The sequence below is a fragment of the Haliaeetus leucocephalus genome, unplaced genomic scaffold (genome assembly GCF_000737465.1).
Source record: "Haliaeetus leucocephalus isolate CR32 unplaced genomic scaffold, Haliaeetus_leucocephalus-4.0 Scaffold251, whole genome shotgun sequence".
NCBI lineage: Eukaryota > Metazoa > Chordata > Aves > Accipitriformes > Accipitridae > Haliaeetus > Haliaeetus leucocephalus.
In genome coordinates this window covers 1,987,633-2,003,451 of record NW_010972687.1, presented here as the reverse complement: position 1 = coordinate 2,003,451, position 15,819 = coordinate 1,987,633, and the positions used below count along the sequence as shown (strand labels likewise).

General features: G+C 37.8%; 1 protein-coding gene across 1 annotated transcript in view; it reads left to right on the top strand.

Annotated features, from left to right (window-relative positions):
• The window catches only part of LOC104832430 (chromosome unknown open reading frame, human C9orf85), a 15,744-nt gene extending 286 nt beyond the window's left edge, over window positions 1-15,458 (top strand). Inside the window, exons 2-4 of the mRNA XM_010568601.1 lie at window positions 8,624-8,730; window positions 11,667-11,780; window positions 12,545-15,458. Of these exons, the coding sequence (XP_010566903.1) occupies window positions 8,624-8,730; window positions 11,667-11,780; window positions 12,545-12,722 (399 nt within the window). The 3' untranslated portion in view covers window positions 12,723-15,458. The remainder of the gene's footprint in view (window positions 1-8,623; window positions 8,731-11,666; window positions 11,781-12,544) is intronic.
• Window positions 15,459-15,819: the final 361 nt, after the last annotated feature.

Sequence of the window (15,819 nt, the reverse complement as noted above, 5' to 3'; positions counted from 1 at the left end):
GCGGGCGGGCAGACGCGGCGGCGGAGCGGGTTTGGCGGCGTTTGGGGCCGAAAGCGTGAGGAGGAGGCCGTGCGGCCTGCTGGGCGCACGGACGCCTGGCAAGGGACGGCCTGTCCCTGGGCGGTCTTCTGCCGGGCGGTCCTGGAGAGCTGCGGGATCGCAAAGCCCTGCGGCAGTGGGAGCCGAGAAACCTCCTCGGGTTTAGCCCGTTCTGGACAGCGCGGGTCTGTCCGAAAGGTTCCCGGCGGTGTCAAGGGAGTAATCCGTAACGAGCCGCTTCAGTCAGCTGTCACCCGGCCCGTCTTAGGCGGCTGCGTAAGCAAACACGCTGTGTGACACCCGAGTCGTATTTCGGACACGAAAGGCCCTCCTTAAGCCAAAGAATTATTAAGAGGAAGACTGAAATAAAGCATTTACTTTTGTGCAGTAAGTAAACCTTCCCTGCAGTGTTTTCCATGTGCCTTCTTGAAAGGTGTTTGGTCTCCTCAAAGTTTGTGACTACGACTTCCTTCAGACGTCTTTGCGTTTTGAGAATTAATTTTGAACAGCTCCCCCCGTCAGCCATATAAATATCAAGTTTCACTTTGCATACTTTTTAGACGACTTAAAAAAGACTCGTGTTTGCTTTAAGGCTCTAAAAAAAAAATCTTAGAGGGCCCTTCCGAGTAGTTACATAGAAAGGTGTCTTCAGCTGTTTTATCAATGCTTTTGCTACACACGTTGTCATGGTTTGATATTTTCACACTTGTTACAAAAGACCATTGTTGTCCCTTTTTGTTTCTAAGCATGGAAAAAGTAATGGTTTACCATATATTCTTGGAACGTGCTCTATACTTGTAGTTGTGGTAACATAACAGCAGCGCTGGAGAGCATGAAGACCAAGCAGCGTACCTGAGCAGTATCAACACAGAAGTGGGATGTTTTCTCTTACAAGCTAAACTGGAAGAGTTGAGTAAAACAAAACACAAGATGAGCATTCTAGAAGAGGCTTATCTGGTGCTGTTGCTGTTATGTCAGTATCTCTTTAGCTGAACCTGAGTGGGTTGTCAAAAAGAACTGAGAGGAGGAGAAGAAAGTAGTAAGTTAAAGAATGGCACCCAAGAGGGAGGTGGGGGGGGGGTTGAGTTTGTTGAGTTTTGGGGGGGTTTTTGAGATATTGTAGGACTGGTTCTGCAAGTTGAACAAGCTGCTTTCCTGGGGCTCTAGGAAGCGCCACTGTTATTTATTGTGTGAGTCACTGCATGATCCCTGATAGGAGAGTATTTTCCTGTCTGGCCTCTACACGTATAGACACACAAAAATATCCTAGAGAGTTGGTCTACCAGAAAAATCTTCGAAAAGAAACTGAATTCTGACTTCAGTTTTGTAACTGTAAAGTGTAAAGTAGTCACTTTAATACTCACATGGCTGTTTTTCTTCCCTTTTTTAATATTTTGTATCATATATAACTGGCTACACAGTACCATGCACTCAAATAATTTTTTTTTAAAAGCTTTTGAATGTAGCCAAGATTCACTGTGGGCATGAACTGTGATATGGGACCGTGTCTTTTTCCTTTCTGTTTCAAGCTAATGATTTCTTTTCTCTCTGTGCCTGCCAGTTCATGGAGATGGTTGAACACAGGGAAGAAGCTTGAAGAAGGTGCTTCCTATTACAGGGTTAGATAATGCGCGGTAAAGGGAAAGGATGCATTTTTCTTTTGGCATATCGTCATGTACAAATTCTAGTGCTAAGGGATACACAGGTGTCTTTATAATGATGACTAGGCCTGATTCTGCTATTTGAGAAATTTGAAAAGAAGTTAGACTAACAAAGATTAAGTAGTGATTACCGTCATAGTTCAGATGCAGACTATGCTCAGTGATGACAGTTTTGCATCTGTTCTTTGTAGTCCTGAATGATCAGATGTGCTACAGATGTTCAAGGTGTGATGGGGGAACTGAAGAAACAGTAGCAATTTGATCACAGGGACTGATACAGGAGTGGGGCATTCTTCCTTTCCACCTCTCGCTGGCTCAGGAGATGAGAAGACTGCACAGCACTGCTGAAAGAGGGTAGATCTCCTGTAAATCACTGCTAATTTTTTTTTTTTTTTAGGTATTTGGCCTATCTTTGACTACTGCTACACACTGTCCAATGCAATATTATCTTGAAAGGCTGCAGAATGCTTTTTAGCTTAAAGTTTTTATCCTGCTGCACTTGCACACTGCATTAGCAATGTTGAATATTAACTACTGTAGCTTCGGGTTGTACTGTAGGTGTAGCTGAGGTGTTACTTGCAGTGTTATTGTTGCTTCTCTCAGTGAAGCAGTATCTGCAGAAGAAATTGATCTAATAGTCTTTTGACTTTTCCCTGCTGGCAGTCATTATCCAATTGTTCTGTGGTTTTTTGAAAGGTTTTGTGCTCTCTGTCTGACAGGGACCTTAACATCCATTTTCCAATCTTAAAGACCATAGATCTGATTACTTGCAGAACATGCTGAAAGATCCATCTGTTTTTCCTCTAATGATCAGTCTTTACTAGAGCATTACTCTGGGATAGGCTAGTTGCGGCAAAATACACTGCCTCTTTACTGTATTTGGGTAACTGCCTACAACAGTGCTGGGAAAGCTTGCATCCTAGGATGAACTGAAGAAGGAAGAGCCGGACAGGGTAAGACACACTGTGCTGTTAGTTATTGAATCTTGGAATTTGTTTATGGGCGCTTGCTTTACATAGTATATTCCAGAACAGCTGTTTGCGGCACTGAGTGAGGAATATACATTATGTTATATGAATATACATTTTATGTAAAGTATATTACATAAGTCAACATGGAAACTGGAGTAGTTCTAGAGATGAAAGTAAATAACATTCAATGAGAACATTTAGGACTCCATTGTAATGAGACGGTAAACCACAAAGTGATTCATATTTACACCCAAATGACTGATCTGTTTCTCCATTTCTTTCCTCTCATTAAGTACGCCCCAGATGATAATCCACATTTCCCTAAATTTCAGAGGTTATTAACTCTGAACCTCAGCTTTACCATAGTGTTTATGTCAGCTGCTTCTTCAGCTGTCTGTATGGATAAATAACTTGTTTTGGTGGATACACTGGTCAAGACTGTGCGAAGGCAGTAGGAACAGAAAAGGTGAATACAGAGCTTAAATGCTGGGTCACATGATTGTGACTTCAAGCTCAGAGGGGAGATGCAGATAAACCAGTAGCCAACTGGAATTGTCAGGTAACAGTGTTGGAGTTTGGTTAGTTTCTGTTCTTGCTGCAAAATAGAGTAGCTTGGTAGGCTAAAGTCTACTCTCTAGCCACCCCTGTTATTCTGGATTCAGAACTGCATTCAGGCCTGGGTTATAACCTTTCACGTAGGGAGAAGAGGAGCAAGCATAACATCTATTATGGAGTCTAACCTAACCCTGGTGGAGGGGAGAGAGCGAGCGTGTGTGTTCAGTTCTTTGTGGGGAAGAGGGTGGGAGCTGACTGTCAGTCCTTCCAAGTGTGTACATTCTCTTGCTGGTCACTTGCATGTTTTCAAATCTATGGTCACTCATCTGAAAGAAGCTATACATCTTGATCTCCAGGAGGGCCATTTGGAATTGAGCTTAGAGAAAGCTTGTGATTTCATGTGTTTTAAAGTCCATAGCAATAAAACACGGCAGGGCCTTAAATGCTAGCTTAAGTAGCCATCCATACATAACGAGAATGGATGTAAGGAGGACTTTAAGGCTTTGGTTAAAATGTTAAATGTGCTTCTCTTTAGAAAGAGATGAGAAAATATCTGCGTAGAAAATGGAATTTGAAGTAATACTGATACAATATGTGAGCAAGTGAAGCTCTTTGGTGGACTTGATTTCAGGCTTTGAAATGTGTATTAGAACCCTGAAAAGCTGGTGTCTTGTATCACAGTTTCACGTTTGTTAGTCTGCACGGACCTATTCTTAACTGCTTTGTAGTCATGCGCTGGAGATCCTGTGGAATTTTGTTTTTCTGACAAGTGTAGTCATTCAGAAATGCTGCATTCAGCCTTGTTGATTGGAGGCAGTATCACCTGTGCTCCTGACAAGGAAGATTATGCATGGCATTGACATTGCATTAATTTACAGCAGAGTAGACCACTGATTTGTGCTTGGTAGTAGGAGTCTGCTTTCAGTAGAGTAAATCAAAATACCCATAGGTTCACACATAATTAGAAACTTCCAAACAGGCAGTGAGGCTTCTTTGAAACCCCATCATTACATCTTACTTCTGAGTGCTTTAATGCTAGCTTAAGCTAGGGATTATTTTGTGTGCCAAGTTAGTAGGTGTAGGTGCATGTGTTTACTTTAATACATTCTGAACTGCTTTTGGCAGGTCGTTAAATGATTTAATATTGGGTTACGTGAGCTTACAGAGGATGCTGTTTCGTTAATGCAGTTGACCTGACTGTGTATATAATATGCACATGGAATATTTTGTGACTGTATACTTTAAGACTGTTTATGTATGTCTGTATTGCATAACTGTGATTTCTTTGGAGAATATATAGAGATACTGTAAGCACTGGATGAGTTGCACCTGTCCTTGGAGGGAAGAATGGCAAAAGAAAAGAGGAAAAAACTATTGAATAAAAGAGGGAAATGAGCATTAAAAAAAAAATAGAGAGAGAAGCTGCTGTGACAGAAACAGAAACTAACCTGTCAGAATAGTTGTCACACCAAGAAATCAATTTCAGACCATAAGCACTACCACCTTTTTGTGTATGAGAGCTAACTACCTGCGTAAAAGCTGGGTAGAAAAGTTGGAAGGGAATAATGAAGTTGACAAGCCTTGTTCAGGTCTTTGTGTGGGTGGTTCGTTTTTTTGTACCCTTAAAGGAAAGCAAGCTATTAAGTGGGCAAAAGGAAGAAAATACAAATATGTGGAAGTTTAAACAATGTACGAAATATATTAAAAAATGAATATTAATAGGAAAAGTAAGCAGCAGAGGGATTTCTTTGATTTAACTAATAACTTGCCCATTCTGACTGGGAACTGAAATACCAGGAAAGTTTCTCTTCCAGTTTGTTAGCAGAACTTAGTTTCACATGTTCTTTGGTGATTTCAAAAATCTGAAAAGAAAGGCTTATCCAAATCTTTAATTAGGGGCAGCTTTCTTTGCTTCTTGAAGTCAGTGTTGCCTTTGAAAGTGATACGATACTCTTTTTTGGTCAAAGGAAATGTTGAATTTTGTGTATAGAATGACAGTAATGATCAACTTGTTTTAGTGATAGTAGCATTTAAATATTGGTCATTTTTTCTGAGCAAAATAAACTTAGAAGGCAAACACAAGTCAAGGTTAAACTCTGTAAATCTCCCTGCTTGCTTGCTTTACATCAATCCGTCATTCTCTATTGACTTTCTAAATCAACAGCCTGGTAGGATTGTAGAGTCATAGTCTCTCTCATATTCACATGTGCTGAGCCAATGATTAACTGCACCACCCCATACTTGAAGTGCCAACATTGAGTAAAAAATACCGGAAATTGCTGAAGGGGAGGGAGAGACTGTGCTGTGTGTGTGCCTGTTAGAAGGAGGAAATTAGAACTTAAAAGCTGTCGTCTTTCTTCCAATTGTTACCTTCTGAGCAGATACCAGGTGGTTTCTTTGAGTTGCTGTGTTAAGATTTATGGTCATACAGGTGACTAGGTTGAAAAGTTCAGGCATCTTTATGCCTCGATCAGAATCTTAAGTTACACATAAATGTGATCTCCATAGCTACAATCTAATTTGGTGTCAAAAGACTCTTAGGCAGCATTTTGGTTGATGTTCTTAATCTTTATCTTTGCACTGGATATTTGAAGTGTCACTGATCATACCAGGAAGACGGAACAGTTCAAAGGTGACTGCGTAGAAGTAATCTTAATACACAGACCAGCTCCGATAGAGATTCATTGCCTTTATAAGGATAAGGTGATTGTTGCCGTGCAATTGAATTACATTGACTTTATTTTACTTTAGAGCTTCTTGTGTGTTACTTATTTTCTAAATACCTTTTTCAGTGGTGAAACAATGTGTTAATATAGAGAGAGGACTAATCTTTGGGATGAGGGCATCAGATAAGATGCAGGGCTTTGTTGTTCGAAGCAAAGGTGAAGAAGGCTGAGTAATATAGTCTTTATGCCACATGACTAGTCTCTTGGCCTTGCTATGAAGTGGTATTTTCATGCAAAGATCTATACTGTGAGTAGCATGAAAAGGCATCTTTGGAATTTGGCATGGTCTGTGTTTTCGTTGGTCTGATAAAAAAAAACAAAAAAAAGAAATTCATCACCACATGATTGTTGTGTATTCTGGAGCCAGATGATAAGCATATTGGGAGGGGGAAGAGCTTTATAAAGCTCCATTAATAATAATTATGCATATTTCCTTGTTCCATAGCAAATGTTTAGCAGATTTTGTAATAGGCTGCATGTTTGACAAACTTTGGATTTCCTTCAGATGAGAGGTGAAAGTAGTTCCTGTTTTGTTCTGCACTGTTTATGCCACATGCAGTCCTGAGCATGGCCTTTTGCATTCCAAGTATGTTATGCATTGCTGAGCCTGTCCCTGCATCACTTAGTAACAGGGCTTCTGTCCCCAGCTGTGATGTCAGGTCATATTATTGGAAACGAGATAGTTTTCATCGAGGAAGCTAACTCCCTTTGGAAAGACAAGCAGCTGTGTTCAGCTTAAACTATTGCAATCTTTTGACGTTTAGTGGGCTCTCCCTTAGCAATACTAAAAATAGTTGATCACAATAAAGGACAGCTGGGAATACAAATTACAGTGTTTTTGTCTTTCTCCCATCCTGCATTACTAATTAATGCAAATCAGGAGAGTAAGATGGGAAACTGGGAAGTTCAGGCTAATTTGCAGGTTATTAGAAGTTTATTCAGGCTATACTACTTGGAGCCTTACTTTGTGCTAGTCAAGCACTGAACAGAAGGTTAATCTTCAAATTGCATGAATTTTGAAAGAATGAACACGGTCAGTGCTGACAGCAGTTTGAATTGCCAGCCCTTTTACAAATATCTGCTGAGAATTTACTAATGATTTTCTCTCAGAAAGTCTTCACATTAGCCAAATGTTTGTGTTGGAAAATTTAACTCATAATGCATAGCTGACATAAGAACCACCACTTTCTGTATTCAATATCCAAGCATTGTGCAAAACGTTGGTTAGTTGGTTGTTTCAAAATGCCAAGTCTGTATACTTTCATTTAAAAAGAAAAAAAAAATTACTGTCTTTTAACCGAACCAGTCTAAAAGCACCACACCTTCAGTAAACCACACCATGGGAAAGTTCATACTGAATGGTTGAAGTTTAGTAAAAATGGAAACAATGGAAGACAAGTCCCATGGTATAGTCTCACTCGTAAATAGCATTTCCTCTGCCACATAGATTTTTCGGAATAGAGTAAAATACTGTATTTTTAAAGCTAGGCTTGTTCTTTTGTCTACTGTATTGAAGTAGAACTTTGTGGGGTAGTAAGAATCTCTTGTGGCTCATAAAAACAGGAGATTACTTCAGAAGCTACTGTATGCATAGAATAACTTCAGTTTATTTATAAAAGTATAACATAAGCTCTAAACCCAATTACTGCAGAATCTGTTCCAATGAACTTTTAGGTATTGTAAGAAACAGATGTGGTTTAGACCATGTCAATCATGTAATTTTGGTATGGTAGCCATTTTTAAGCTGCCTTAAAAAAGGCACAGTAGAATTTTTTTTGGCTATACATTTTTTTTATCATGAAATTTCTATTTTTAAAGCTCTGAATGAATACGCACAACCGTATGACAGATAAAGTTACTGCTGGCATTTTTAGATAGAGAAGAAATAAAAGTAGGTTGAATGTGCAAGTGTATGTTGCTTGTTATTTGAGGTAACTGCAGTTTGCTACGACTTCCCATCTCAGAATAACTTCTCTTGTGCAAATAGTACTGGCCAGTTGACATTTCATATTCCTCAGCAAACTAAACACAAAATTTTGAAGATCTTAAGGTAAACTTTGCATTGTCTTGAAAATACGCTGTAGTTAAAATGACCATTTTGAGGATTTTATCTTAGATACTTGGGAGCAAAACTGTATTACTTTTTCATAAAGGAAATTTATGATGAAAGAGACTTTGAATGGTTTGACTGCAAATAATGTGTGGATTCTACTTTACTGTGATCTGAGGAAAAATCCTGAGACTGCTTACTTAAAGTATGTAGTATAATGGTAACTTGAACAGTAAGAAATTAAATGTTAAGTCTTGCGAATTGTCTTTTTTGGACAAAACCTGTGTATTTCAGGGCTCATTTCTACTTATCTGTTTTGTAAAATGTCTAGAGATAAAATAATAAAATATAATAAATAAGTACTAATACTAACAATGTTAAAATTATTATAATAAGAATGAAGACTACCTCGAAGTAAAAGACTACCTCAGCACTCTTTCCAGTGAAGAAAATTACTAGCAATAAATGTATATGAAATGCTTATGTTAATATCAAACAAATATCTTTCTAAATATTGTATTAATCACATGATGGGTGGAAATGCTTTCTAAGCAAGTTTATACTCATAAAAGTAGCAAATCTTCAGTGTATACTTATTTTAATTTTTATTTATTTATCCAGAAAATAAATGCTAAGCTTCATGATGGAGTGTGTCAGCACTGCAAAGGTATCTTGGAGTGGCGGGTAAAATTCAGCAAGTACAAACTACTATCAAAACCTAAAAAATGGTGAGTAGGTACTTTGTGTTAATCATTGATAATGTAGTTTGTCAACTTTTTGGAAAATATTCTAGTTTTGGAAACTCACAAATAGTAGCTGCTGCTATATGACATCCTTCAAAAGTGGAATCTGCAATGGCAATATATATGCAATGTTAGTTTTCTAATTCATTAGTCTTTTATCTTAAACTTTTGAAAAGAAGACACAATGGTAAAGCAACTGCTTCTCTTTTTGCTGTTAAAATGTTTGAGTTGTGGACCCGTAAGTTTACAAAACTGTTAGTGTGTCCTCCTGAACAAAAAGTCAAACGTGAACCAGTTGTAACGTGATTTTCTGCTATGAAAACCCATTGTTGGAGAAATAAGGAGAGGAAGGCTTTAATTTTGTGTCACATCAAAACTTATCAGCAACACTGCTGTCAGCATTACTGAGGCCTCAATTCCTACAAAATGTTTGCAATACATGTATTTCCTTACCTCTTAGCATGTTCTCTCTTTTTGTATATTAAGTGTTTAGCATTGTTTGCATACAGTTCTGTACTAGGTGTTTTTGGATAAGTACATAAAAAAGGTGATAAATATCTTAAAAAATATTTATAAGTTTGTGATATGTTAATTTTCGGAAGTGGATACTCTCTGCTTCTTCTTAGTTGCTCAGCTGCAGAGGTCCTTACCTCTATGGCTGCAGACACAGCCAGTGTTTCAACAGTGAAACGTTGAACTCAAAGAACTACAGCTGGGCTGTGGTGTACGATATAGCCACCTTTGTCACAGTAGTTTGTTCTGCATCTCTGGGTTGTTCTCAGTTACATGCTTCTGAAATACTTGTGAACTGCTTGAAGAGGTTATGTAAATGTATGTGTGCAGTTCCCTGAATGACGGTGTATTTTATTTTGGTTTTCAGTAGGTTGAAAGGGAAGGAATGTTTGTTCATACTATATCCCCCACTTGTGAGAAGTTTTACTTTCTAATATGAAACCATATGCAACAAATATTTGGGTTTTAGTAAACAATTTCACCCTTTCATGTAAAAAAAAAAAAAATTGATTAGGTAGAAGTCTTACTGGTTCTCAAAGTAAACATTCTGTGTTCTGTTCCCCACAGGTGAAGTTGGGATTTGTCTTTTTTTAACTCTTTCTCAAATGACTATGTGCATCCTGTTTAAAAGTAATGAGCTGTAACAAATCATGTGGCGGTGGATCTGGTTCTTTTGCTTCTTCTCTGCCTGCCCACAAAGGAAAAAAAGCAGGCAAAAAAGCTTGTACATCAGAGGAGCATTGGAAATAGAAAAAGTGGCAGTGTGGGGCAGCTGTTTATGACAGAATATGTGATCTTTTCCATCATATTTTTGAACAAGTAAATTGGGCTGCAGACCGTTCTAACTCTACAGGTGCTGGTTTCTAGCCCAGCCTACAGCAGTAAAACAGCTGAGTGGGCTGCTGTTCTGAAGGGACATGACTATGAAGATTTTTAATGGGTGAAGCTTCCAGGCAAAGTAAACACATTATAGACATTAAAAATGCGACTATATGGGAAAAAAAAGGAATTCTTCACATCACAGACAATGGGAGTGGAGGACTTCTCTGTACCTGAACTTATTTCTATTTTTTTAACATCTTCAAAATTATGATTGTTAGTACAACTACAAGTTATCCCTACTTTACTTTTATTTCAAGTACCTAATTATTACAAATTAAAGTATTTAAAGAAAAAGAAAACAGTCTATCAACCTTGCATTGATAGTACCCCTGTCTGATGTGACATGGGTGGGAAGAGCTGTAGACTTTTTTTAATAGTAGTGCAATTGAACATAGAAGAAAAAAAAACAAAAAAAAAAACTAAGTAGGTATTTCCAGTGACATCTAACTGTAGATTTTTCCTGGGGGAGAGGGAAGACCAGGAACACTAGGAAGTTTAGACTTTGCTTTTGTCAAATGTGTCCTACAGCAATTTTTGTGATATTACAGCTTCTTAAGGAATTAGCTACGCATATCCTAATAATGAAAGCTCAGCAGAGCCTAGATGAAGAGAGTAGGGAGAAGGTGATAGCGCTTAAGAATGGGATTTGAGAAAACAAGTAAAGATTCTGTTTCACTAGATGCTAGTTAGTGCATCTCTCCTTACAAGGCATGCAAAAACACCTGGTATTTTTCTTCAGCCTGTTTTAGCCAAGTCTGCAAATCCGCTCTTCAGAACTGTATGTTAAATCTTTTCTGACAGACTTTTGAGTGCCTGAGGAACCAAGAAGGAATGACTTTTAGGACAGCTGCATTACGTGGGATATATAGTTCCGGTTCTGTTCTCCAAAAGTACAAGGCTTTAGAAATACCAGCCAAATGTTGAGCCATAGCATTTTATAAATGAATTAATCTACAGAGTTTTATCATATCTTGAAAAAGAATAGCCAGAAACCTATACATAATTAGGTTGGGTTTGTTCAGAATACAGTTCCATGCAGGTTTGTGTTCATAGAAAGCAAAGTCCAGCACTGGCTTTGTTTGTACTCTTGAGAAGTTCAAGAGGAAGACATTGTAGTGTTTGAATTGACAGTTTTTTATTTGTAAAGTGCATGCACCTTTTTATACCATATTCTTATTTGCTTTTATCGTTAAACCAGAAGAAGAAGTTATGTAGCTTTTAAAGTAAAACTACCTACTGAAATGAATGGAAAAGTTTCTTTTGTCACTTTAAATATAAAAATCTGTGAGTTTAAGTTTCTTCTTCGGTTCTTGTTTTAATAATTCTTCCTGAAAAACTTAAAGGAGAGGGAAGACAGGCAATGATTTTGATAGTGCTGCTTGTTAAAACACCAGTTGTTTCATATGAAACTGGCCTATAACATGTTGTTCCTCTTTTGAAGAGTATGTCTATATTGTCTTTGAACACAGAATGTTTAATAAGTGTCCACAAATATTTTTTTAATCATGTTTTCTTTCTCTTCACAGTGTGAAGTGTCTCCAGAAGACTGTAAAAGATCCTTACCATATTATTTGTCGACCATGTGCTGGTAAACTAGAAGTCTGTGCTAAATGTGGAAAAGAAGAAGAAATAGTAATTCCGTAAGTAGCTCGTAGGTTACATAGTTTCAGTACTGCACTGTTTCTTTCCCTTTTAATAGAGCTTGTTTGGAAACTGCCAAGAAGCTGTACTTTATGCCATATTCTGAATAATCCTGACACAAATCAGTAGGAGTCATTACCCTTTCTTCTGCTGAAACTAGGGGTAAAATGCCTGGTGATGTTAGTGGGGCTGGGCCAAAAAAAGTCTTACTTGGATAAGACGTTTTATTTTAATACTGAAGGATAAATTGCATATCTTCCTTAGGAACAAAGCACTTCAAAATGGAGTTCGGTATAGAGCACCATTAAAATATAAATAAGTCAGTTTTCTGTTTGAATTTTGTCTGTCATTTGGTGATTCAGTTACTAGTGAACAGAAAAACTAAACAAGGGCTGATATTGAGCAAAGTTACTGCAATATATTTAGCAGGCTTTTAGGTCTTTTATTCTTTTACTAGAGTTCTTTCTTTATCGAGCATCCTGCATTAATTTACTAGTTTGTGACAACTGGCCAGCAGTTGCTTAGTTGGTCAAACAGTTAATTTTTTTTTTTTCTTCACAGACCCTTTTCCCTTTACTATGTTTTACATCTTTCCTATTCAACATGAAATTAACTTTAGGTTATTGTCCCTCTCCTCCTCCTCCTCCCCACCTCCTACCCCCTTCTATCCCTGGTAGAATATTCTACCTTCCATCACATTCTTGTTTAAAAGCAAAATAAATTCCAAAAGTGGGTGGTGATAACGTCCTCTTTCCTTCTGCAGGATTGATAAAGGACAAGACAGAACTGAGAGTGTGACTACTAAAAACGGCCAAGAGAGCAGTAGATTGGAGGATGAGTTGGATTTTGATACAAATGTCAGTAGTATAGACAGTGGTGAAGATTCTGATGTGCTTGAAGAACGATTTAAAAGTATGAATTTTGAAAGGACAGAGATATAAAAGGTTGAGTTTATATGAGAGACTGCATGTATTCAAAAGTGGTGAACCAATGTTTGCCTTAAACTGCTCTGAAAACGTGTTTTGACACCTAAGGTCCTTGCATATAAATGTTGGCACTGTGTATTATGAAGCTTTTGCGGGGTTTTGTATAAATAAATTTTTTTTTGTATTAAGAGCAGAATTTCTTGTGGAAAGATTCAGAAATTGAATATTTAAGCATAGTTACTTCTTGCATACATGTAACAACTTCCTGTTTCTCTGGAGTAAAGCCCCTTTTTCTAATTGTCCCAAATTCAATATTATGCGACTGTTGTGTTGCCACTTGGAAAGCTACATGAAAGTCTAGAATAAATACAGAGTCTTGTCATAAAAAGGAAGAGCTAAACCAACAGTTTGCTGAAGGAAGAACTTGCAACTTCTGTCAGTGAGTTTACAAACAGGGTCAAAATACCAAATGTTAATTACCCTTATGCTTGTTGTTTCTTTTCTGTGCGAAAAAAAGAGGGCCTAAATGCCATCACCAATACAGTTCATGAGCAGTTAATGCTTATTTACCATATAGAACTACGCATTACAAATTTGTGACCTTGTTATTCCCAATGTTTTGAAAAGAAAAAAACTGAAGACTTTTTAGATTCTCGTGTCACTTTCTTTTCCTTTGACTGCAGATCTAACGTAGTTTGCTCAGATGTGAAAACACTTGTGTAGTGTAGTGATGCTTATATAGTTACTCTCTTCCTACTTTCAGTTCTTTCTGGGGGTTATTTCAATGTAGATTTAAGCTCTAGGAAGAACTTAACTGAATTTGCAGTTAACTATCTTTTATGGGACTCAGGATGGTTTGATTTCTTCTTTACTGTCTGCTACGTCTATCAAGAAAGCTGAAGAAGTACTTCCTAGCAATTATATGGTTTAACCTATGACAATATACTATGCCACTTTTACTAACTGCATAACAGCTAGACATCTGCGTTAGTGTTCTGCCTGATTTGCAGTAGTGGGCATCGAAAAATTTGATTCCCAAACTATCTTCTTCAAATGAATTGTGAGGGACTTCAGCTCTGGGATTATTACATACAGACACACCCCTACCCCCAGTGGGGGAAATACTGAAACTTTGGGTAGAGACAGCTACCCTGGGGCTGCTGTAGTTGACCTTAACTTTAAAGAAAATCTAGTTACCAGGGTGTGGAGTACTAAGACATTCAGCTCTCAATAGCCTAGAAACTTCTGATTTAAAAGACAACTTTAGTATTGACAGTAACAGGCAACAGCAAAATTCCTTGTAATCAGTCATGGAACAGTGAGCTCTTACTGTTTTTTCTTAACTGTGTAGGTGCTTGTCACTACACATAAGGCCTTAAGAATGAGCTTTTTCTTTTACTATCATTTATTTAGATATGTCTTTCACTTTTGTACTGTACGTTATAACACTCTTTCAACTTTTCTAAACTATTTCTAAGTTTGTATCTTAATATCTAAAACATGCTTTTGTAATGGTCTTTAAGGACTAGTAATCTTGGTTTTTTCTTTTTATTTTTCCTTTTCTGTGCTGCCCTTGTGTTGTTGAATAATTTGATTCCCTAAGGTTATTTTAATTTTTCTGTCCCATCTACATCTTTTGCATAGGTAGATTTTTGCTAAGTATTTTGTCATAACCACTAGCAGTAAACTATTGAAAAACACTCTACTGGTCTTCTCTGTTCCCATGATGCATTGTGACTTTTGTGGCTTTTCACTGAGACAAAGTCTAAAGTTTACTGAGTGTTTGGGTGATATTCTTATTACATAGTTGTTTGCAGTTGTAAAGGAGTAGGACTGATGACCCAAACAGCCCATCTTCTTTCTCAGCCCACTCTATAAATACATCGTTTGTAAGCTAAACCACTAGTCTTGTGATTAAACATACTGTTTTTTTCACTTAACTGCAACTAATAAAAACCAAGAAATTCAGAAGTTTAAAATTGTAGAAGGGAAATGGTTTGTCTTGGAAAAGTCAGTGAAGCTGCAAAGCACCAAGAGATGCTTAGTGACAGAAAAGGAGGTTGTCTGCTGTGTTTAGAAGTGACTGGAAATTGGTCTGAAGGTCGTGTTGGCGTTGACAGATAAGTCCTCCCAACAGGACAGCAGCGATGTCTGACTTAGTGTGACATTGCCTGTTGTCCTGCCAGCTAGCACTGATAGAGTGGACAAGGAATATCACCCCTGCACGCTGCAGAACACTGTGTCAGTGGGGTAGAGAGAGTTAATAAGTAATCTGGAGTTAGCTTCAGGAAGGGTCTGTGAAGGGGAAACCATAAGTGTCATCAAAAGTGAACTTGGCTTTTGAAAATTACATACGTATGGGAAATGTTCTTCTACTTGGAAAAATTAGGTAATGGCCTAGCCTTTTGCCCAAAGGTGAGAGGAAATCCTGAAATGATAGGAAAGCATGTCATGGAACTGGCAGGAGCAGTATAATGAGAAAATCAGGGGAAGGGCTCTCTTCTCAAAGTGGTGACACAAGCTGTCAGTGCTGGGGAAGAGCAGTGCCACATGGATGAGCAACGTGTAGCAACAAAACACAAATTTTAGTGAAAGTTCTCTGAAGTTAGCATCTTCATGTCACACAACTAATGCTCTGTTTGGAGTCCAGGTGGGCAGTTGATACTACAGTTGATGAAACTGCTGTGAGCGAGCACAGCTGCAGTGGTGGCTGGCTAGTGTTAGTCCAACCTCTCTGAAGACAGCTTTTGGTTCTGGCAAGTGTTCTGTCCTTTAGTCATAACTGCAGTTAAAACATACACTGCTGAAATGATTGCTGCAACTAAAACCATGTACGATGGTGGTTGTGAGTCAGCTTGCACAATTGCTAATTTAGAGTCTGGGCACATTTGCTATTACAGGAAAAAGGAATTTGTATTTTACTGAAGACACCTCTAACAGCAATAAAAGGAACAATTTTAGTTTTGTTTAATTTTGACTGAAGTTAGGACATATTTGGAATTACAGTAAGATACTATTTTTCTAAGACAGTTAAGTAATAGTTCTGAATTTTAAGGTGGTTTTTTTTGTGAAGAACTTGTTGAACAGAGGATTATGCAGGGGCAGGACCGCT